Consider the following 23,590-nt stretch of genomic DNA (forward strand, 5'->3'; position numbering starts at 1 on the left):
GGTCCTTCTAGTTGTGGCATGTGGGACACTGCCTCAGCGTGGCCCGATGAGCAGTGCCATGTCCACGCCCAGGATCCCAACCAAGGAAATCCAGGGCCACTGAAGCAGAGCACAGGAACTTAATCACTCGGCCACAGGGCTGGCCCCAATCCCTAATTGTTTTTTGATGGTAATGTAAATGATGTGGTTTTTTAAATTTCAGTTTCCAGTTGTTCTTTACTAATATATAGAAATACAATGTATTTTCAATATTGATCTTCTATCTTGCAAACCATACTAAATAGACTATTAGTTCTAGTAACTATTTTGTGGATTCCTTAGGATTTTCTACATAGATGATCATCTGCTAATAAAAACAGTTAATGCTTCTTCCTTTTCAATTTGGATGCCGTTTCTGTCTTTTCCTTGCCCCGTTGTACTATAGCTATACCGTCCACTCCAGTGCTGATGGAAGTAGTGGGGGCCGGCGTTTTTGCCTCATTACTTATCTTGTGGGGAAAGCATGCAGCTTCAAACCATTAATTGTGTTATCATGTGTAGGTTTTTCCTAGATGCGTTTTATCAGGTTGAGAAATTTCTCTTGAATTCCTAGTTTTCTGAGACAGTTTTTTCTTTTTTAAAGTCAGGAATGAGTGTTGGAACATTTGTCAAATGTTCTTTCTGCAACTATTGAGATAATCATATAGTTTTTTTTCAGTGTATAAATATGGTTAATTGCATTGATTGATTTTCAGATGTTAAACCAACTTTGAATTCTTGGGATAGCTATCACTTATCCCAATGGGGTTTAATTTAACAGAGTACAAAAAGTTCATTGATACACTTTTAGATTCCACATTGCTAACTGTTAAAGAAACTACCACTTGTTGAGTTTTGATGTGGTTTCAAAGAAGAATATCCACAACCGTCTGAAAATATTAGTAAAATATATCTTCCCTGTTCAGCTACATGTCTGTTTGAGGCTAGATTTTCTCTACATACTTAAACAAAACCAGTATATTGCAGTAGTTTAAATGCAGAAGCAGATAAGAGAATCCAACCGTCTTCTGTTAAGCCAGACACAAAAGAGATTTGCAAGAATGTAACAGTCACTCTGCTCACCAATTTAAAAAAAGCACATAGTTATTCTTTTTTTTTTTTTTAAGATTTTATTTTTTCCTTTTTCTCCCAAAGCCCCCTGGCACATAGTTGTATATTTTAGTTGTGGGTCCTTCTAGTTGTGGCATGTGGGACGCTGCCTCAACATGGCCTGATGAGCAGTGCCGTGTCCGCACCCAGGATTCGAACCAGCGAAATCCTGGACAGCCAAAGCGGAGTGCCAGAACTTAACCACTCGGCCACAGGGCCCGCCCCACTCGTAGTTATTCTTCATTTGAAATGTTATTTATGTTAATGTAATGGTTTTGATGATATTATTCTAAATGAATTAGTAAATATTTAAAATTTTGTTTTACTTTAAAAATATAGTACATATTGATAAATATAACCAACATAAATGAAAAGTCTTTAGGATTCTCAGTAGTTTTGAAGAGTGTAACGGAGCCCTTAGACCAGGTTTGAGAACCTCTGATACAGACACTCACTCAGTAGGGACCTGAAAGTGTGAGCCTCCATTTTTGAGGATTGTTACGTGTCGGAGTAGAAAGGAGGAAATGCAGAAGTCTCTGGCTTGGTAACTTCTGTTCTTGTGCCATTCTTTTAGGAGGATTAAGAGTTATTTTTGTATTTTATATTCTTATATCTTTGTGATTTGCAGATTTCTTCTAATGAAGTAGCAGTTTATACTTGCCTGTTCCATAATTAAGAACTCTAAAGTAAAAGTGTGGGAAACCTGAATTTCTTCCTAGATTCATTACCAATTTGCTTTAGAGCCTGTTAGACCACATGATTGGTCTTATGTGGGTTTCCTTGTTTATAAAATGACATTAAGGATAGAATATCTTACACTTTTACTCCTCTATTAAGAAAAAGTTTGTAAATAGGACATGGTACATACTAGTGTGGATTGTAATTATTAGGAATTAGGAATGCCCTTAATTTTAGGTTTGATGATTTAAAATGGGACCCTACTATACTTTTTAATTTCTTACAAACCTATTTAGTTCATAAACTAAATATCTGTTAGCGCATGGCATATCTATTTTGTGCCAACCATTGTGTTAGACGGTGGTGACTTCAAGATGAAGAAAATATAGTCTATGCCTTTAAGGAGGGCAAAAAATTACAGTACATTGTAATAAGTCTTATCATAGAGGATGTATTGTGGCTGTGGAAACGTGAAGAACTGCAAAGGTAGAGAATCAGTCATCTGTTAAGGAAACTGAAGAAATTAGTGATTCTTCTTATTTCTATTTATTGACCCAGACGGAATGGTGCTTTAGGAGAGATGACAGTGAACCTGTTTTACAAAATACTCATCATAAAGTAAAAACCACTTCTTTGTACTGAATGAACTTTGTCTGGAGTATGAAAACTTAAGCCTTTCAGCATCATTGTGAATTCTGAGGTATAACATCAGGGCGGTTTGCATATTGTCTGTGATCACATAATAATGTGAAGAGGGTGATGTTCTCAGAGCCGGGTATTATTAGAATCCTGGAATTTCTTTCTCTAAAAAGTACTTTCAGGGCCAATTTAAGCATAAAATATTAATGTATTCGATAGTAAACACAAAACTCGTTTTTGATCCCTGCCTCTTGATAAACCAACCTTTAAGTGATTTTTAGGTATTACTTATTTTTTAAATGAAACTTGGAGGTTAAGATAATAGGAAGGAGTCCCACCTACAAAAGTTACCATCCACAGTCTGAAGTTTGTACTCAAAGTTTCCTTGTAAGACATGTTAAAATAGGTGTTTTGACTAACAATAAGTACAGTAAACAGTCACTAAATTTCAGATTTATCAATTGAACGCGGTTTTGTACAACACAAGTATAAGAATTACTCTTTTGTTAGAGAATAAACACATGAAAGCCTGTAAAACTACTGCTAGTATAAGTGGGAATTTCCATTCAAAGTAGGCATGTCTTGGATTTTATTAATTAATAATAGCAAACATTTGTATAGTACTGTACTTGCTATTTGCTAGGTACCATAGTAAGATTTATTAACTCATTTAATCCTCCAAATAATTACAGGAAGTGGGTACTATCATTATCTCCCATCTCCAGATGAGGAAATTGAGGCATGGACAAGTTAAGTGATGTGCTGGTTTTTGGGAAGCTGGGATTGGACCCCAGGCAGTAGGCATTGCACTGCACAGTCCTTTTTCTGAAACCAATAGAAGCATCCATTACAATCTTTTCGCAACAAGCACGTTGTCCTGTGGGGCGAGCCCTAGGAAGAGTATTGTGCTGAAGTTGAATTCTTGGCTTCCCAGCACCCAAGGGTAGTGTGCCACCATTCATCTAGCTTGCCACATGCCATCATTTCCCCTCCTCCCTCAGGGACTGGGTGTAAATCCTGCCTATTTCACTTCCTACGTATCTTTCAGCTTTGTGGGTTTCTCTCTGCTCTCACCCTTCCCACGGTCTTCATCCTGACCCTCTGTGTCTGACACAGCAGTTTCCTAGTTGCTCACCTCCCTTTGTGTCTCTCTACTTCTAGTCTTTACTCTGGGAAGCAGCATTGGTTGTCTAAAATCGTTATCGGGTTGATTTTACCACCACTATGCTGTAGGAATGTTTAATAACACCTGTTCCCGCAACATCAAATGCAGTCTTTATCATGGCATACAAAACCCTTTCTTCCCCAACTTGCTTCCAATTTATTTCTCCGTCTGCAGCTCCCTGCACTGCCCTCCGACCCTGCAGGCCGTACTCCCAGAAGGCTCTCTGAGCAGACTCTGCTCTGTCAAATCTCCCTGGCCTTTACCCATGCTCTTCCCTTCACCCAAAATGCTCTCCCCTCCACTTTGCCCGATAAAGATTGCTCGTCCCACAAGCTCCAGCTCATTCTGTAGTGTCTTCAAATCCTCGCCCGACTCACTCGGGGAATTGTGTTTCCTCTGCTCCCAAACTAGTTTGTACCTCCATCTAGTATAATGTTCCTCATACTGTGTTAGAGTCGTGTTTGTCATTTCCTTCACTAGACTGCGGGTGTCTCGTATCACATACACATTGTTTGACAGGCTCAGTAAGTATTTTTGAATCAATGAATAAATATATTAAATTCTTAAAACTTTTTCTCTAGGTGCCGCAGATGATTACAATAGAATTGGTTCTTCGTTATATGCTTTAGGAACTCAGGATTCTACAGATATATGCAAGTAAGGATTCTAATTAAAAACCGTAAATATGCATAAAACAGAAAACTTTTGTTGGCAGCCTGGGCACACACAATGCTTCTGACCCAGCAGGCATTTTGGAGTATTTTTATCCAAACACATTGATAATAAGGAGCTTCTTACGACACGTGGGTCAGCGTCATTTTTCCTCCTCCCTTTCTCTCTCATGTTTTAAATTTGAGAAATAAAAATGGACTTTAACGTATAATTTTAACATTTACAATGTTTGATTTGATGAAAACGGGCTGATTTGTGTTTGTGTGTGTGAGAGAGAGAGAGGCAGATAGAATTTATGTCAAAATGTTGTTAGGTTTGATAAAGCTTATTATAAATAAGAAAGGCTATTTTGGAAGTAGAATATATATGTGTGTATTTCATTGGAGCCCAAATTGACTTTTAAAGTCAAATTTGACGCTATCGGTTTGCCCTTTTTCTAGAGGCCGGCTCTTCCAGCTTCCCGGCTGAGTGAGTGTTAGGGCGTCCTAGGGGCAGCCGGATGGGAAGGTGGTGGCACGTCAGTGTAGAAAAGCTCTCTAGAAGTTTGCTTACACAGCTGTCCTTTGTTTACTTTATGCTAGTTTTCCACTTTGATTTTAGTCTAACTGTAGTTCATTTTAGTTGCTCCCGTAATATTGTTTAAACTCAGCTCTTCATTGAAAAATAATTCAAACATATTTGTAAAACGTTTTTAAGTGGGAAAACTATTTTCATGGTCCATGTCTGTCTCCAGACCGCATCCTGAACTTTTCTCTAGTCTATCCTGTCTCAGTAGACAGAGAAGATCCAAGTTTTTCTGCAGAGCAAGGTACCATCGCTTACACTAATTAACAGGCTACCTTCCCGAAGAGTTAGTTGTTAAGAATTTGATTAGAGGAAACAAGTCAACCTTCCCACGTGTTATCTGACATAAACCTGTCAAAGCAAGTTCTTTTCAATAAAGCAAAGTTCATCAGATTGTGCTTTTGCTTTCACAGTATTTGCCCGGATCCAATTACAATGTCATCTATAATTACAGGTTTTTACAGAATATCCTTTAACAGTTTGGCGTTGGGATATTTTTTAGTTGGTGCCAGCATTTGACAGAGAGGCTGTTTAGTTAAAAGTGAAAGTGAATTCTGAGACAGAGACTGGTCATCCATTTGTTTTCCAAAACAAAGCAGCTCTATCTGAAAATGTTTAAAACGTAACATTCAAATAACTTCAAGAACTGTCCCGGCTGCAGTGTTTTCCTTTTAAATCAGCCTTTCGTCTCTTTGGATGTGACCGTTCTGTGCTTCTGTGATAATGTTGAAGGTGTAGGCTTTATTTAGTTTTATGTGGCACATTGCTAAAGAATATCAGGACAAATTGTTAAGTTTAATGTATGGCTTAGACTGTCCTCTTGAAATGAGAAGACTTTCCGTAACAGCAGATTTCAAGCATCTGTCACCTGGGTGGAGGTGGAGAGATTTTTGTGGAGCTGAATGTCATCTGCAGTGAACAAGAACATCCGATCTCGTAATGAGACGAGAATGTCCATTAGCAATGTGGTTTGGGGGCATCTCTGAACATTTGAGAGGGAAAATTCTTTCAGAGGTAGCTTCTGATGAAGTATTTTTCCTTTCCAGGTTTTTTCTCAAAGTTTCAGAACTGTTTGATAAAACAAGAGTAAGTACCATTAATTACCCTTTGGGAGCATAAACCTCTGCATCCAGTCGTGTTGACCTTGTGGCTGTGTTTAACTTTACTGAGGAAGATGCGTTGCACTTCAGGATGAAGGGACACATTTAGATTTGAACATTTCGAGTTGCTCAGGAAATTGGATTTTTGTAACGGCCTTTTGGTGTTTGTGCAAAAGTTCACATTTTTGATCAGAAAACACGTTAATTACGGACACTGGGTTTATTTTTATGAAGAATGGTGCTTTTCTGCGACTTTGTAAGCCCGAAGGAAGTCTTAGATTCATTATAATTTTACCAAGACTGTATTGCTTTTGATTTCCCGTGAAAGACTGGTTTAAAACTGAATTGTGTAAAAAAAAGAAAGAAAGAAAGAAAGTGAGTTGTATCAATATGAGGCAAGCGTACAACTGCAGGAGGTTTCATTCATAGTAGTAATAATTTAATATTAGCATAGTCTTGGTTTTCAGGGTTCGGTCTTAGGTACAATAATATAATAATATTTAACATTTTTGATCAGTTGATAGAATAGTGAAAATGTTTATTAGATGCTTACTGGTGCTTCGCTGAGAGTGGTGGTGGCTAGTCCATTGCAGAAAGCTGATTTCGGCATGACCTTGTCAATTGAGTGATGTAGTGGAGATAAATAAAGGAAAAGGAGGTGTTCGGTGCCAGCCACGGTGGCCTAGTGGTTAAGTTGAGCATGCTCCGCTTCAGTGGCCTGGGCCCAGTTCCCGGGCATGGGCCGGCACCACTCTGTTAGTGGCCATGCTGTGCTGGCAGCCCACATACTCAAAAATAGAGAAAGATTGGCATGGATGTTAGCTCAGAGCAAATCTTCCTCACCAAAAAAAAAAAAAGTTAGAAAGAAAGGAGATGCTCTCTCACAAAGGAAAAAGTCCTTGAATACCTCACTCTTGTTATACCAGGGTCCATATAGCCCTTTATTCTGCCTTTGATGTTTATTCAATGAGCATTTTCTGGGAAGGTATCATTGTTTTTCTGTGCTTTTGCATCAAGAGACGAGGGATCTATCACAAAATAGCCTGATGAGTCACTTCTTTCAGAAGCAGATGTTGAGGTGGGATTAGAGTACAAGAGATTTATGGAGAAAGAGAGGAAGGAGCAGGAGTAGACGGGAAGAGCCTTCAGGCACAGTGCAGGTCTACCCCTGTGAAAGGAGAGCGCAGAGGAAGGAGGGCTGGGTAGGAAGAGTTTCCGACTTTGGCGCAGTTTTCAGAAAGTTTTGTCCAGGTCAGATGGGAGTCCCTGAGCCACAGTCACCCGTGAGAGGAATTCTGCACCAGGCAAGAGTGGGCCGGCACTGCTACCCCTGTGCTCTGTCATTGGCTGTGTGACATTGGCACCGAGGCCAGGAGGGGAGGATGGAGGGAACCTTCATAAGAACCTGGTTCTGGATCCAGGGAGACTGCAGTCGGGCTTTCGATGAACTGTGTCCGTGCAGCCTGCAGTTTCTCTTGAAGGAGATCTGGGTGGCACATTTCCATAGCCACACGGCCCGTATTGGCTTTGGTGTTTGCGTGTTGTTCTGGTTATTATTGCATGTAACAAACCATCCTAGAATCAGTAGCTTGAAACAACCACCATTTTACTCTGCTAATGGGTTTGGGGTTCAAGAGTTCAGAAAGCGCACAGCAGAGAGGGCTTGACTGCTCCTTGATGTCTGGGGCCTCGACAGAGGACACATGAAGGCTGGGGGCCGGAATTGTCTGAAGGCACCTATGTCTGGGACTTGATACTGGCCGTCAGCTGGGACTTCTGCTCGGGCTGGTGACTGTAAGACGTAGATGTGGCTTTTCCACGGAGCTGCTTAAGCTTCCTCACAGCATGCTGGCTAGCTTCCAAAAGGGAGCATCCCAAAAGCCGGGAAGTGCAAGCTGCTCGTTTCCTAAGGCCTGGGCCTGGGCACTTGCACAGCATCACTTCTGTACTGGTCAAGCAGCCTTAGAGCCCAGATTCAGGAGGAGGGGACACGTACCCTCCTTCTCAGGGAAGAAGGGGAGCCATAGTTCAAAGCACCCAACATCTGTCTAGCATGTTATCGAAATTTCTCTACATCAATTTTGAATATACTTTGTGTCTGTGCTCTTATCTGTTAGGTTAAGAAGTTCCGTAGGTTTATTTCTCCATTAATCATATTTTTTAAGAAGCTTCAAGTTTTTCTAACGTGTTATTGAAGTGTATTCTATATATAGGAAAGAGCGCATAGCAGTCGTGTACAGCTCAGTGAAATTTTACACATTCAACACACCCATGTCATGAACACCCAGCTCAAGAAATAGAATATTACCAGCAGCCAGATGCCCTGCCTCCTTCAGCTGCCTTTGAGTCACCCCCTCCTGCAAGGGTAACCACTGGCCTAGCTTCTAACAGCAGAGATTAGCTTTGTTTTCAGATTTCACATAAATACAGTATGTATTCTTTCTATGTGTCATTCCATTCACTCAACATTATGTACATAAAATTGATCCATGTTGTCATATGTAGGTACAATTCTTTCTTTCTTTCTTTCTTTCTTTCTTTCTTTCTTTTGTTTGAGGAAGGTTAGCCGTGAGCTAACATCTGCTGCCAATACTCCCCGTTTTTTGCTGAGGAAGACTGGCCCTGAGCTAACATCCGTGCCGATCTTCCTCTACTTTATATGAGTGACGCCTGCCGCCGCGTGACTTGACAAGCGTTGCCAGGTCCATACCCGGGATCTGAACCAGCGAAACCCTGGGCTGCCGAAGCAGAGCGCACGAACTTAAGCATTCAGCCACGGGGCCGGCCCCATCTCTCTTTTTGTTCAGATAAGAATTAATTTTAGGGGCCGGCCCCATGGCACAGTGGTTAAGTTCTCAAGCTCCACTTTGGCGGCCCAGGGTTTCGCAGATTCGGATCTTGGGCGCAGACATGGCACCGCTCGACAGGTCGTGCTGAGGCGGCGTCCCACATACCACAACCAGAGGCACTCACAACTACAGTATACAACTATGTACTGGGGGGCTTTGGGGAGAAGAAGGAATGAAAAAAGACCTAACTTTAATACAGCCAATACAATTATCAATGATTTCCCTTAATGTCATCAGATATCCAGTATGCAGATGTTCCCACTTGTCTCATAAGTGGCTTTTTCCTGTGGCAGTTGTTTGAATCAGGATCCACACAAGGTCCCCAGGTCGTATTTGCTTGATGTAATACATCTGCTCTATCCTCTCTCTCCAGGCTGAAGGAAGAGTTCTCACCTTTTTTGTCTGACATGGCTACTTCCCGTGTCATCCCAGCTCAGACTAACCCCATGTGTCTGTCACTCTTCAGTGTCTTCAGACACATTTTGCTAATGTTTTGACTCTGTTTTCTGGTTGTGCTCAGCAGGAGGATTGGTTTGCATTACCTAGTCTACCATTGCCAGCCTCTGTGACTTTAGAATCACGTGTACATATCAATTGTTGAAACGAAGAGAGAAAATATAAGTGAAGCTGAAAGGTTATCGATATTGTAACTCCTTACAGCCAAGAACTTGAGTCAAATAGAGAGTCCTTCCATCCGTTCGCAAATCTCCTTTGATCTCGTCTTCTTTTTTCTGTTCACTTTTTCTCAGAGTTACAAAGAAAAGGAACAGGCTAGTAAAGGAGAAGGGAAGAAAACCTAGATTAAATAGGAATGGATACTGTAGTTATTTATCACTGTTTTTAGAGTAATTAAGAAAGAAAACACTGAGTGTAGAATGTAAGTGCTGACTCAATGCTGAATTTTTCTCCTTCTTCAGAAAATAGAAGCACGAGTGTCTGCTGATGAGGACCTCAAACTTTCTGACCTTTTAAAATATTACTTAAGAGAATCTCAAGCTGCTAAGGTAACTTTATCGTTCATTGTCATTTAAAATGGACTCTTTGACAAAACGCGATCTCTTAGAGGTTGTTAGACTTCAGATTGTTAAAGATGATTTCTCTCTCGATTTAAAATTATATTTTCAAATGTGAATTTTCTCTTTCTCCTTTTAGCAATTGTAGGTCAGGGAACCCCACATAACCCCACACAAAAGTTCCTCTAGAAACTTCTGATACACTAGAGTGGAACTTTTTTGTTTTAATGAATTTGGTATATTTATTCAGGTACAGTACCTGCAGATATGCCCGAATAACAGTAGTATAGCTAAAGGATTCCTAATTTGGTCTTGATAACTCGTCTACTGAGGGTAAGAGAGCCATAAATCAAAGATTTGTTTTATTTTAAGGCGACTCAAGTTTGCTTTTGGAGGTCTGTCCGTGCGCAAAACTAAAACTCTTACTAACCAAAAAAAGGTCTAACAAAATCATCTAAAAAGCACTGAAAACTTAGCGGCTCAGATATGCCAAATTCAGTGTTAATTTATGAATTGAGTTATTGTACAGAAAGTTCTCGTTGGATCAGTGGTGCTTTGAATCCCATTCGTTCGTTCCTTGTCAAGTTACCAGTAACCCTCTTCACTCCTCTAGAGGACCTTGAGTGCTTGCAGACACACTGTCCACAGCAAATCACTTTAGATCGCATCGTGTCTTATGAACTATTTACATCGGGTGGTCTGGCATCAAATGAATTGTTCGCTTTTGAAGACTTTAAATTCATTATTTTACTATGGTCTATAGTTGTTAGTAGAGAACTTTTTAGAACATGGCCTAAAGGTTAATCCAGACTTTCTAGTAACTGCAAGATAGAACTGACATTTAATTGCAAGAATCAAAACTAAAATGAAGTATCACTATACATCTCAATCAGAATGACTAAAATGACAACATTCTGACAAAAATTGTAGCAACTGGAACTTTCACACACTGTCAGTGGGAATATGATATGATACTTTGAAAAGTTTTGCAGTTTCTTAAAGAATTGAATGTGCATCTACCCTATGATCTGGTCATTCCAGTCCTAGATATTTGAAAGCACGTGTCCCCACAGACGTTTACAGCAGCTTTATTTGTAATAGCTGAAAACTGGCGACAACCCAAATGTCCACCAACAGGTGAGTGGATAAACAAGTTGTGGCATATCCAGACGATGGAATGCTCCTCAGCAGTGAAAAGGAAAGAACTAAACATCACTCAGCAACAGGGGTGAATCGCAAAATAATTTTTGCCAAGTGAAAGAAGCCAAGCAATAAAGACCATAGTTCACACTGGAGTTCACTCTTGGTGTTGTATGTTCTGTGCATTTGGACCAATGTGTAATGACTGTCCAGCATTCAAACCATCATACAGAGTAGTTTCACGGCCACAGAAGTCCTCTATGCCCCATCTGTTCATCCTCCTTGCCGCTAACCCCTGTTGATTTTTTTTGTTGTCTCCATAGTTTTGCGTTTTCCAGAAAGTCATCCAGTTGGGCCTTTTCAGATTGGCTTTTTTGGCTTAGCAATATGCATCTAAGTTTCCTCTGTGTCTTTTCATGGCTTAATGGCTCATTTCTTTTTAGCACTGAATATTATTCCAATGTCTGGATGTATCACAGTTCGTTTATCAGACCACCTAGGACATCTTCCAAGTTTTGGCATTTGTGACTAAAGCTGCTAGAAACATCCATGTGCAGGTTTTTGTGTGAACATACCTTTTCATCTCCTTTGAGTAAATACCAAGGAGCACAATTGCTGGGTCATACGTAAGAGTATGTTTACTTCTGCCAGACTGCCTTCCACAGTGTCTGTACCGTCTTGCATACCCACCGTCAATGAGTGACAGTGCCTCTTCCTTCACATCCTCACCAGCATTTCGTGTTACCGTTATTGTAGTTTCTGGCCATTCTAACAAGCGTGTAGGGGTATCTCATTGTTGTTCTAATTTGCATTTCCCTGATGACATAAGAGGTTGGAGCATCTTTTCACACACTGATTTGCCATCTCTATATCCTCTTTGGTGAGGTGTCTATTAAAAATTGGGTCACTTATTTTGCTATTGTTGAGTTTTAAGAGTTCTTTGTATATTTTGGATAGCAGTCCTTTATCAGATATGTCTTTGTAAATATTATTTCTTGGTCTATGGCTTGTCTTCTCATTCTCTTGATAGTGTCTTTTGCAGAGCCGAAATTTTTCGTTTTAATGAAGTCTGTGTTATCAATTATTTCATTCATACATCGTGTCTTTGCTGTTGTATCTAAAAAGTCATTATCAAACCCAAGGTCATCTGGATTTTCTCCTAAGTTATCTTCCAGGGGTTTTATACTTTTGCATTTTACATTTAGGTCTGTGGTCCATTTTGAGATAACTTTTTTGAAGGGTGTAAGGTCTGTGTATAAATTCATTTCTTTGCACGTGGATGTCCAATTTTCCTAGCACCATTTTTTTAAAAGACTGTCTTTTCTCCATTGTATTGCCTTTTCTCATTTGTCAAAGATCAGTTGACTGTATTTGTGTGGGTCTAGTTCTGGGCTTTCTGTTCTGTTCTGTTCTGTTCTGTTGATCTATTTGTTCTCTCACCAGTACCACACTGTCTGGATTACTGTCACTTTATAGAAAGGGGTCAAGCAGATAGTGTTCGTTCTCTGACTTGGCTCTTCTCCTTCAATATTGTGTTGGTTGTTCTGTGCCTTTTGCTTCTCTGCATAAACTTTATTTTTTATTTATTTATTTATTTATTTTTTGAGGACGATCAGCCCTGAGCTAACTGCTGCCAATCCTCCTCTTTTCGCTGAGGAAGACTGGCCCTGAGCTAACATCCGTGCCCATCTTCCTCTACGTTCTATGTGGGACTCCTACCACAGCATGGCTTGCCAAGCGGTGCCACGTCCCCACCCGGGATCTGAACCGGCGAACCCTGGGCCGCCGAAGTGGAACATGCGCACTTAACCACTGCACCACCGGGCCAGCTCCCCATAAACTTTAGAATCAGTTTGTTGTTAGCTACAAAATAACTTGCTGAGATTTTTTTTTTTTTTTTTTTTTTTTTTTTTTTTTTTTTTTTTTTTAAAGATTTTATTATTTCATTTTTCTCCCCAAAGCCCCCGGTACATAGTTGTATATTCTTCGTTGTGGGTTCTTCTAGTTGTGGCATGTGGGACGCTGCCTCAGCGTGGTCCGATGAGCAGTGCCATGTCCGCGCCCAGGATTCGAACCAACGAAACACTGGGCTGCCTGCAGCGGAGCGCGTGAACTTAACCACTCGGCCACGGGGCCAGCCCCTAACTTGCTGAGATTTTGATTGGGATTATGTGGAATCTGTAGATCAACTTGAAAAGAACTGATTTTGACAACATTGGTCTCCCTATCCATGAACATGGAATATCTCTTCATTTCTTTTGTTTCGATCTCTTTTCTCAGAGTTTTGTAGTTTTCCTCCTATAGATTTTGCACGTATCTTGTTATATTAATACTTAAGCGTTTCATTTTCTGGGGTGCTAATGGAAATGGTAGTATATTTTTACTTTCATATTCCACTTGTTCGTTCCTGGTGTATCAGAAAGCACTTGACTTTTGTGTATTAATGTTGTGTCCTCCAACCCTCCTGTATTCATTTGTTAGTTCCGTGAATTTCTTTGTTGATTCTTTCAGATCTCTACATGAACAGTCGTGTCATCTGTGAACAAAGTTTTATTTCTTATTTCCTTTTCTGATTGCATCAGGCAGGACTTTCAGGACGTGGTTGAGAAGGAGTGGTGAGGTGGCACAACCTTGCACCATTCCACAGCTTCTAGTTTCTCACCTTGAAGTATGATGTCACCGTAGGTGTTTTGTAGATGTTCTTTATCAAGATGAGGAAGTTTCTGGTGTTCCTAGTTTGCTGGGACAATCAACTGATGATTGACAGAGGTGCTAAGACAATTTAGTGGGGGAGAGAATAGACTTTTCCACAAATGGTACTGGGACGGCTGAATAGTCCTATGAGGAAGAATAAAGTTGGCCCCTTCCTCATACCGTGTATCAAAATTTACTCAAAAGGGATCAAAGACTTAAATGTAAGAGCTAAAACTATAACATTTTCAGGAGAAAACATGAACATAAACCTTCATGACCTTCAGTTAGGAGTTGGTTTCTTACATGTGACACCAGAAGCACTGCAACCAAAGAAACGATAATGAATTGGACTCTCTTAAAATTGAAAACTTTTGTGTGTCAAAGGACACTCTCAAGAAAAGTGAAAAGACAACCCACAGACTAGGATAAAATATTTGCAAATCATGGAAGTCACTAATAAGCAACTGGTATTCAAAGTATATAAAGAACTCTTTAAATCAATGAAAAGACAAATAGCCCAATTCAAAAAGGGACAGAGGACTTGCTAAGCATCTCTCCAAAGAAGGTATACAAAAGGCCAACGAAAACGTAAAAAGATGCTCAACATCATTAGCCATCAGGGAAGTGCAACTCAAGACCACAGTGAGACCTGACTTCACCCCCCGTGGGTGGCTTTCATCAAAAAGACAGATCAGAAGTGTTGACGAGGATGTAGAGGAATTGGAACCCTCGTACGGTGTTGGTAGGAATGTAAAATGGTGCACCCACTTTGGAAAACAGTCTGGCAGTTTCTCAAAAAGTTCCACATAAAGTTATCAGGTGACCCAGCGATTCCACTCCTAAGTAATGAGAGATGAAAACATGTCCACACAAAAACTTGTTCACAGGGCTGGCCCCATGGCCGAGTGGTTAAGTTCACGCACTCTGCTTCGGTGACCCAGGGTTTCGCCAGTTCGAATCCTGGGCCTGGACATGGCACCGCTCATCAAGTCATGCTCAGGCGGCATCCCACATGCCACAACTAGAAGGACCCACCACTAAAAAATACACAGCTGTGTCCCGGGGGGGCTTTGGGAGAAAAAGGAGAAAGATAAAATCTTTAAAAAACCCCACAAAAAACAGAAAACTTGTACACAAATGTTCATAACCTCATTATTCATACTGGGCAAAAACTGGAAAGAAACCAAATGTCTGTCAGCTGATGAATGGATGAATCATTGTGGTGTGTCCATACAACGAAACGTTCCTCAGCAATAAAAAGGAATGAATATGGGTAAACTTGAAAGTTGACGCTAAGTGAAAAAAGCCAAACACAACAGGCCACGCATTATGTGATTCCATCTTTTAATGAAATGTCCCGAGTAGGCAAATCTTGTAGACAGAGAGCGGATTAGTGGTTGTCCAGGGCTGGGGGGTGTGGGAGGAAATGGAGAGTGGCTGCCAACGCATATGGGGTCTCTTTTAGGGGGACAAAGATGTTCTAAAGTTGATTGGAGTGATGGTTACACAACTCTGTGGGCATAATAAAAACCGTTGGATTGTTCTTTGAATGAGTGAGTCACGTGGTATGTGGATGATCTCTCAGTAAAGCTGATATGAAACTCTGTTGAGAAGAGTGCCCGGCACGCGGTGGTCCCTGTGTAAGCGTTAGCTCTGCTGATGGCGGGAGCGGTGGTGATTGAGTGCGAGCTCTAGAAACACGCGGCGCATGTTACTGTGAAGGTCTGTTTTACAGGACCTGCTCTATCGAAGATCCAGGTCGCTGGTGGATTATGAAAATGCTAATAAAGCACTGGATAAAGCCAGAGCGAAAAATAAAGATGTTCTGCAGGCTGAAACGTCCCAACAATTATGTTGTCAGAAATTTGAAAAAATATCGGAATCTGCAAAACAAGGTACTGTTGTGTTAACCTTTGATCAAAAAGTGTGCTTTAGACTGTTGTGTCAAGTAAATAGTTAATCCTAATCTCCTTTGTTCACAGAACTTATAGATTTTAAGACAAGAAGAGTTGCCGCCTTCAGAAAAAATTTAGTGGAACTGGCAGAGTTAGAACTGAAGCATGCAAAGGTATGGTCATAGTCAAGACTGAATGAGTTGAGCGACTTAGGATTTAGAAACGAGTCGGGAAATTGATGATAATCCTTTAGCGGCAGTTTCCGTCTGCAGGGGTCCTGTAAGAACTGCTCCTGAATTGGAGTGACGTTTTTCAAGATTATTTCACTGCTTCAAAATATTTGGTTTTAGTAAATGAATGTCCTTCTTCCAGGGATTTTTACGGTATTGTGTACTTCTACTTAAGCCCTTTCTTGTAGTTAATATAAAGATAAAGCTTGGCCCAGACGTATAGTAACTTTTAAAATAGAGAACCTTAGAATGGAGAGGGATTTTAAAGATCCCCTAATTCACACAAGAACAGTATCTGTAATGTCTCTGACGGTCAGCTCTGCAACTCTAGTACCTAGTATGGAAACCCGTATCCGTTTTTGACTAGTTGTTGAAAAGAAATAGATCTTCCTTTTTAAAAAATCCCTGGGGCCGGCCCCGTGGCCGAGTGGTTGAGCTCGCGCGCTCCAAGCTGTGGCCCAGGGTTTCGCTGGTTCGGATCCTGGGAGCGGACACGGCACCGCCCGTCAGGCCATGCTGAGGCGGCGTCCCACGTGCCACAACTAGAGAGACCCACAACTAAAATATACAGCTATGGACAGGGGGGCTTTGGGAGAAAAAGGAAAAATAAAATCTTAAAAGAAAAAAAAAAACCCTCAGAAATGTAACATTTGCTATCACCAGTCGGAGGGACTGAAAAGTAAAGATGTATTCAAAATTCCCGGAACTATAAATACATATTTAAAAATTTTAAGTCAACTTTTAAATGTTATTTTTTGATAGGTTCATAGCATTTACACTTATCAAGTTCTTAAAGCTTAAAACTAGTAAGACTTCTGGGGCACTCTCTAATGAGTACAAATCTACTGTGTAACTTTGACCAACAGGTCAGTTTTGTCACCTAAAGTAGGAGAGAGACCTTGGCTTCCTTGGATTACGGTTCAGCCTTGAGACATCTGACTACTGTACATTCTCGATACAGCCTCTCCCCCGCAGGCTAGACATCCCTGGGCTAAACATTTTTCGTCCCATACACCTCAACAAGCTGTTCATAATATTATTACCCTCCTGTCATTGCTCTTTGAAATATTGCCCTGGAAATGGAAACGCCTTCCCGTGCGCGCGCTGATCGTCCCGCACGTTTCTTCCCACAACGTGTTCTGTATGCAGAGGACGAGGGATTTTTAACTGCCGTATTGCACCAGCTTCATGTGGCTTATAACCACGCCATTTTGCTGCTGCTTCTTATAATTCAGTTCTTCAACCGCCAACCTGTAGTTGTGTGTTTAATTTTTTTTTTAGTAATTTTTGTTGTAAAACACATAACGCAAAATTTACCATCGTGACCACTTTTAAACGTCCACTTCAGTAGCGTTAAGTATGTTCACACTGCTGTGCAATAGATCTCCAGAACTTCTTCATTTACTGAGCATCTGATTTTTAAAATGTAATTGCAAGCCACATTTGCATCTGTTACGTTTTAGCTTGCTGGTTTCCGCCCAGCACATAGAGTTAGTTCTTTTGGAGACTTCGATTCGGCCATATAGTATTTGACTATTTTACCAGTGATTTCCTTCCAAGTGATGGACGTTTGTAATTTATATGACTTCTCTTTCATGTCCTCTTCTAAGTTCCAAGGAATCGACACTGTTAATCTAGTTGTCGAGTGCGTGGCACCAAAAAAGGCTAAAGTTTTAGTTCCCGTCCTTTCTTTCTATCCTAACTGGTATTAACTTATTAATTAATATTCTTTGGTTATAGTTACTTAGATAGTTAGGAATTCACCTATTTCTACTATCGTCAACCATTACGTTTGCATTTTATCCCCAAAGGCTGTAAGAAGTATTAAATTCCTCATTAAAGTCAAGATATGTGTTGTCTGACTTCCTGGTCTAACAACCTGTCGAAAGAAAATCTTTGGATAAGCTCGGCACGATTTATTCTTACCGAGCCGGTGTTGATTTCTAATGTCCACTGTTTTTGTTCTTTTGAAAGAGGTTGTAAACTGTCAAGGATTTTGTTAGAGACCAGTGAGAGCTTGGCAGACCACGGCCTAAATGCTTTTGTACAGCCCGTGAGCCAGGAATGGTGTTCATAGTTTTAAAGGGTTACAAGAAAAGCAAAAGAATAATATTTCGTGATGTGATAATGATATGAAATCCGGATTTAATCTATAAATAAAGTTTGATGGAATACAGCCAAGCTCATTCATTTCTGCTGTCTCTGATTGCTTTCTCGCTCCTACAGCGGAGTTGAGGAGCTGAGACAGAGACCAAATGTCTCTCAAAGACTAAAATGTTTACTGTTCAGCCCTTTACAGAAAACGTTTGCTGACCCTATTATAGATTGACGTCAGCCTCTGATTCCTGGATTCTATCCTTTTTCCAGTCCTTTCTGAAATGTGTTCCCTGTGTTCAAATTTCTGGTAGCTCTTCTAGGCCAGGGGCTCTCAGCTGGAGGCGATTTTGCCTCTCGGGAGACCCGTCGCAACCACGGGGTGGGTGGGTTACTACTGGTAGGTAGCGGGTAGAGGCCAGGGATCCTGGTAAACATCCTAAAATGCTCTGGGCAACCTCCGCAAGAAAGGATCATACAGCCCCAACTGTCAAGAGTGCTGAGGTTGAGAAACTCTGCTCTACGTCTAGGATTTCTTTTCTTTCTTTCTTTCTTTCTTTTCTTTCTTTCTTTCTTTCCTTCTTTCCTTCTTTCCTTCTTTCCTTCTCTCTTTCTCTCTCTCTCTCTCTCTCTCTTTCTTTCTCTCTTTCTCTCTTTCTCTCTTTCTCTCTTTCTCTCTTTCTCTCTCTCTTTCTCTCTTTCTTTCTTTCTTTCTTTCTTTCTTTTTTTCTGAAGAATATTCGCCCTGAGCTCACATCTGTGCCAGTCTTCCTCTCTTTTGTGTGTGGGTCGTGGCCACAGCATGGCCGCTGGTGAGTGGTGTAGGTCTGTGCCTGGGAACTGAACCGGGACTGCGGAAGCAGAGCGCTCGGGACTTAACCGCTAGGCCAAGGCGCCGGGCCCCCCTCAGATTTCTTACTGATTTGTAAATCTGAACAAAGTCCCATTTTGGTCCCAGAATCCACATAAGTGATTCCCAAAGGACTGGCTGTTGGTGTAACTTAGAGCAAGATGGTTTGAAACCACTTTGGATTTCATTTGTTCCAACTGGGAAATGTCTTGCCACATCAGTGAAATCTGGTGAAAACTCGGTGGTTAGGTCCCTTTTGTGTCCTTCAAAACAGAGTCAGCGTCTTTATTGAGGAAGGATAAAACGTAAGCTAAGGGCAGTAAAAAACTGTCCGTCGCCGACGCCGAGGGTGCGCGGTGAGTGCCCTGCTGGGAAGGGGCGAGGGCGCGCCCTCCTGGAGGGGCTGCAGGGTGTCCCGCGCCGCGTGCGCGTCTGAGGACTCGGCGGTCCTGCTTGAGGAGCACGCCTGTAAGCAGATAATTTCACAAATTCAGGCAGGCTCAAAGTCGTTCGTCAGAGTCCTGTTGTCACACTGGCAAAAACTGACAGGAACCTGAACACCTAAAACGTGGAAGTGTTTATTTTCACTTCGTTGCAGGCTTCAGACAAGTTGTAAGCAAAGTACAAAGAATTCCCGGATGCCCTTCACCCAGATTCCCCCGCTGTGCGTGTTAGCACATCTGCGTGTCCTTCTCCCTCCCTTTCTCTCCCCACACACACACCCACGCGCACACACCCACGCACACTGTGGTTTGTCTTAAACCATCTGAGTGAGTTGCAGACAGATGCCTCTTCGCTCTTAAACACGTCAGTGTGAATTTCCTAAAAACAAGTAATTCTCTTAAACACTCAGTACGGTTGTAAAGATCAGGAAATTAATATTGATACAATGCTGTTGTCTGATCCGCAGACCTGTCTCCACACTCCACCCGTTGTCCCAGGAATGTCTTTCACGGCAAAAGGAAATTCAAGATAACGTGTTGCATTCAGCGCACGTGTCTTCTTAGACTTCTTTAATCGGGGAGAGTTCCTGAGTCTTCCTCCTTCATAACCCTGGACGCTGTTAGGAGCAGGGGCCCATAGACTGCCCTCCTCTGGGGTCTGAGTATTGGGTTTGGGTCACGCACTTTTGGCAGGAACACCACGGGGGCGATGCTCACACCTCCTCGCCCCGGCGTATCAGGAGGCACGTGCTGTCACTTCCTTGCCTTACTGGCAAGGGCTCCCTTTGATCGTTTGGTTAAAGTGATGTGTGCAGGTCTCTCAGTGGCAAAGTTACTATTTTACGCTTTGGAACTAAGCCGTGTCCTGTGGGGAGACACTTGGGACTGTGGAGATACCCCGTCACTCCGCCAGCACTGTCCCATAGACCTTGGTGCAAAGATGGAGATCGCCGGTCAGCACTCCAGGGTGGTGGCCACCAGCCACGTGTGGCTATCGGACGCTTGAAATGTGGGTAGTGCGACTGAGGAACTGAGTTTTTATTTAATTTCAACGAACGGAAATTCAAATTGTATATAGCTGCACGTAGCCAATGGCTACAGTGTTGGCATTTCAGCCCCAAACTGTTTTTAGCATCCGTTCATGACTTTTTGCCCGAAGCAGTTATCACGTTGGTTGCCCAGTGGTCGTTTTCTAATTCCATCGTTCTTTATACATTTTAGTTGACTTTCTACTCTAAGGAGGAGGTTTTTCCTTCACCCTCATTGATAGAGTAACGTAAGCTGACTATACGTACGTTCGTCTTTACACGTGTCTCTAAATTTGGATGCCAGTTGATGTGATTTACAAATGGGTTCAGGGCTGTGAATTTTATAGAATTTATAGAATTGTCCGTAACCTTACAGTTTTTATAAAAACTATAAACCTATGCTGATGGATATTCTAATGGCTAAAGAAAGGGGATAGGAACTCAGAAGATGTTTACTAGTTTCAGTTGGACACAAAGGGCATCTTTGATCCCTCATTAGGACATAAATGATTCGAAACATTACTATTGCTCTAGATGGAAACTGACAGAAGACTCTGGTATGTGGAAAATACCGTCCACGAAACACACTGTATAACTTTAGGTCCTCAAACCCTCATTTGTATATATTAAATTTATCTTAGCAGATGTACAGCTCTGTGATTTCTGACGCTGTGCGTTTTCGCCGCGTCTCCGGTGTCTGCACGTCCTAACGCCGTCTCCCCTCCGGTTTAGGGCAACCTCCAGCTGCTGCAGAACTGCCTGGCGGTGTTGAACGGAGACACATAAGCGGCGCTCCACCTTCCGGTCACAAAGGGCTGCCTTCCTCCAGACGTCGTTTCGTTTCCTCGATGACCTTAGGCCTTTCCCGCTCACTGGAAACCAGGCGCCAGCCGGCAGGGCGTCCCGGCTCCTTCCCTCCGAGGGACGCGGGGGGGCCGGGCGGCTGCGTGGGGGCGCTCCCCGGGCGCCGCCGCCTCGGAGCCCGCAGTTCAGCCTCTTTCGCAGTAGCCTCTCTAACTGTGTTTCTTTCCTGAGTAGTGTTCCTTTGCCGCCAGTCTGGTTTGCCTTTACGTAATTTCTGAAGTTTAACCCTTTCGAAACGCATTGTTCCAACAAGATAAAGATGGCCGTTGCCTTTCTTTGAATTTTGTGTTCAACAAGCAGTGTGTACCACCTTAGTACCACTCATGTATCCTGGAAAGCATCTTAATCAGACTTATTTTTAATTATGAACATTTCTTAGAAGTTTGGGGACAGACTTTATGTACTCTTTCTAAGTATGACTTCTGAAGAACAGCAAATGCGTTAGTATGTTTGCCTTAAACTTGTAGACTAAACCGACTCTTGTCAATAAACAGTGATGACAGCGCCGCCTCCCGCCGCTGTGCTCCTTGAACCCCGTGCGCTCGGAGGGGCCCTGGGAGATCCGCTCCTGCGCCGGGCTTCACCGCGCGGGTCCGCGTGTGTCTCCCTCCTCCTTCCTTTATAAAAATGGCCCGTGGAACCGAGTCCGCCAGTCCCTGGACGGAAGGATGAACCGCTTCCCTGCGTCCTCTGAGCTCTTCACGGAAGATGGGACTGGGCGGAGGCGGTGAGAACAGCGCTTTCTAGCACGCAGGAGCGGAGAGGCGGTCTGTGCCGGTTTGCCGGATTCCATCCCGAGCCCGGCCGATCCGCCGTGCGACAGCTGCCGCCGAGCCACTTGGTAGCTGTGTGCCAGTGTAGACGCTGGGGTGGAGAGAGAAGGAGGTCTGCTTCCGGGGACGGCGCTTATGGGGGGGCGGGGGGGGGGGGTGAGGGGTGGGGCGGAGGGCGGAATTAGAATAGTTGGAGTGAAAGCGAGGGTGCGAAAAGGACACCGATCGTCAGTAGTTGCGTTCCAAGTATTCCTGGCCTTTGTAAGGTGAGGGAACGTTATGCCGTTCCTGGTCGACAACTAAATTAGCGGTGGGATTTCACCACTGTCTTTTTCTAACTTTTCGCCCACTTGGAAACCACAGGCACTTGGGTTGGTCGGCCCTCGGCGGGTTCCGGGTGTGTGTACGTCTCCGCGGCCGTTCTGAAGGAGCCTGGTCTGGGCGTCACGGCCCCGTCACACGGCCCGGCCTTCCCCGTGGGTGCTCTCGGGCCCGCTGGGGCGCTGGTGCCCGTTTCCCTCTTGAACTGACGCTCCCGATGCTGTTGGAAGGCTGATTGTCCTTTTCGCTGGTGTGTTTTGTCCTTCGCGTGACCTTCACCGGTGAAAACACGCCCATGGGACGCCCCGAGGGGGCGGACGTGGGATGGAGAGCCCATGCTCCTGGGTTCGGGGGCAGTCCCTCCGCGCTGCCCTGGCGGCTTCAGGCAGGTGGTCTGGACCTCTCTCTGCCTCGGTTTCTCTACTAGAAAGGACATATTGCCCTACCTCACAGGGGTGTTGTGAGGATTAATAAATGTTGGTCCGGTGCTTTGGAGACGGGAAGGTGCAGTGTAAATGCTAAGAAAGAGCACGTCCCAGGCCGACAGCTACGCAGTGTTCCACAGACCCGTCAGCGATTCTGTTCCGACCATGGTGGCCTTTTTCTGGGAAGCGGGTACAGTGGAAGGTACACCCCTTGGCCCCTGCTTGTGTTTTTGGAGTGCGTGCTGGGGTAGGGTAGACCGCAAGCGGCAGTTACATATGGGGGGGGGGGGGGGGTGCTGCTTAATAAACAGATATAAATGTGTTGACTGATGCGGGTTCGGTGAGTCGAGGAGTCGAAAAAGATTTCTTGGACTCTCCAGGTCTGGTAGTAGTGCTCTCTTATTCAGAGAATGGCATGGAGTAGCATGGGGACAGGACCCACCGCAGTAAGAGCCGCAGGCACGGGGACAGGACCCATGGGCAGTAAGAGCTGCAGTGTGTTGAGGGTTAGAGCTAAATTTATGAGGCATAGGTACGTGAGTGCTTTCTTTACAAGACAAAGGAAAGATGATGAAAAAATCATTAAAATGGTATCAGTGCAAGTGGGGTCTGGTTATTGGGTGGTCCTACAACTTTAGATAGGCATCAGACCGGATTAAGTCAGGACGTCCTATGCTTCCCGGAGGATGACCTAGAACAGTATGCAGGGCAGGACACCTTGGGCTTCTCTCCCTGGGGCAGGGGCAGCCATGATCCTCATCATTAACGACCACACTCTCCAAGGGCCTTCTCACTGACAAAACGTACAAACCGAGTAAAGAGCGTATGTTACCCGCTCCAGGGCGGACTTCGGCAAGATCTGCTTTGCACCTCCGGGTCAACTGAAGCGCTGATTCCCTAGCTCGCTGCCGGTCTCTGAGAAGAGGAGGCAGCCCTGCGTTCCCTGCTGTTGAGTTGTGGCCTTCATTGCCATTGACGGACCATCTCTTGCCTGGGAGACACAAAGGCGACACAAGAAGACACCT

The 23,590-nt window shown here is 43.2% G+C and overlaps 1 protein-coding gene across 1 annotated transcript; it reads left to right on the plus strand.

Annotated features, from left to right (window-relative positions):
• Positions 1-4,172: 4,172 nt before the first annotated feature.
• LOC123283099 (sorting nexin-6-like) lies at positions 4,173-21,553 on the plus strand (the record flags this gene model as incomplete). The annotated part of the gene is made up of 6 exons (XM_044765481.2): positions 4,173-4,267; positions 5,893-5,932; positions 9,713-9,799; positions 15,378-15,537; positions 15,625-15,710; positions 20,915-21,553. Coding segments are annotated over 6 exons (522 nt in total), but the record flags the coding sequence as incomplete, so codon positions are not given.
• Between the last annotated feature and the right edge of the window lie 2,037 nt (positions 21,554-23,590).

The sequence above is a fragment of the Equus asinus genome, chromosome 2 (assembly GCF_041296235.1).
Source record: "Equus asinus isolate D_3611 breed Donkey chromosome 2, EquAss-T2T_v2, whole genome shotgun sequence".
Taxonomy (NCBI): domain Eukaryota; kingdom Metazoa; phylum Chordata; class Mammalia; order Perissodactyla; family Equidae; genus Equus; species Equus asinus.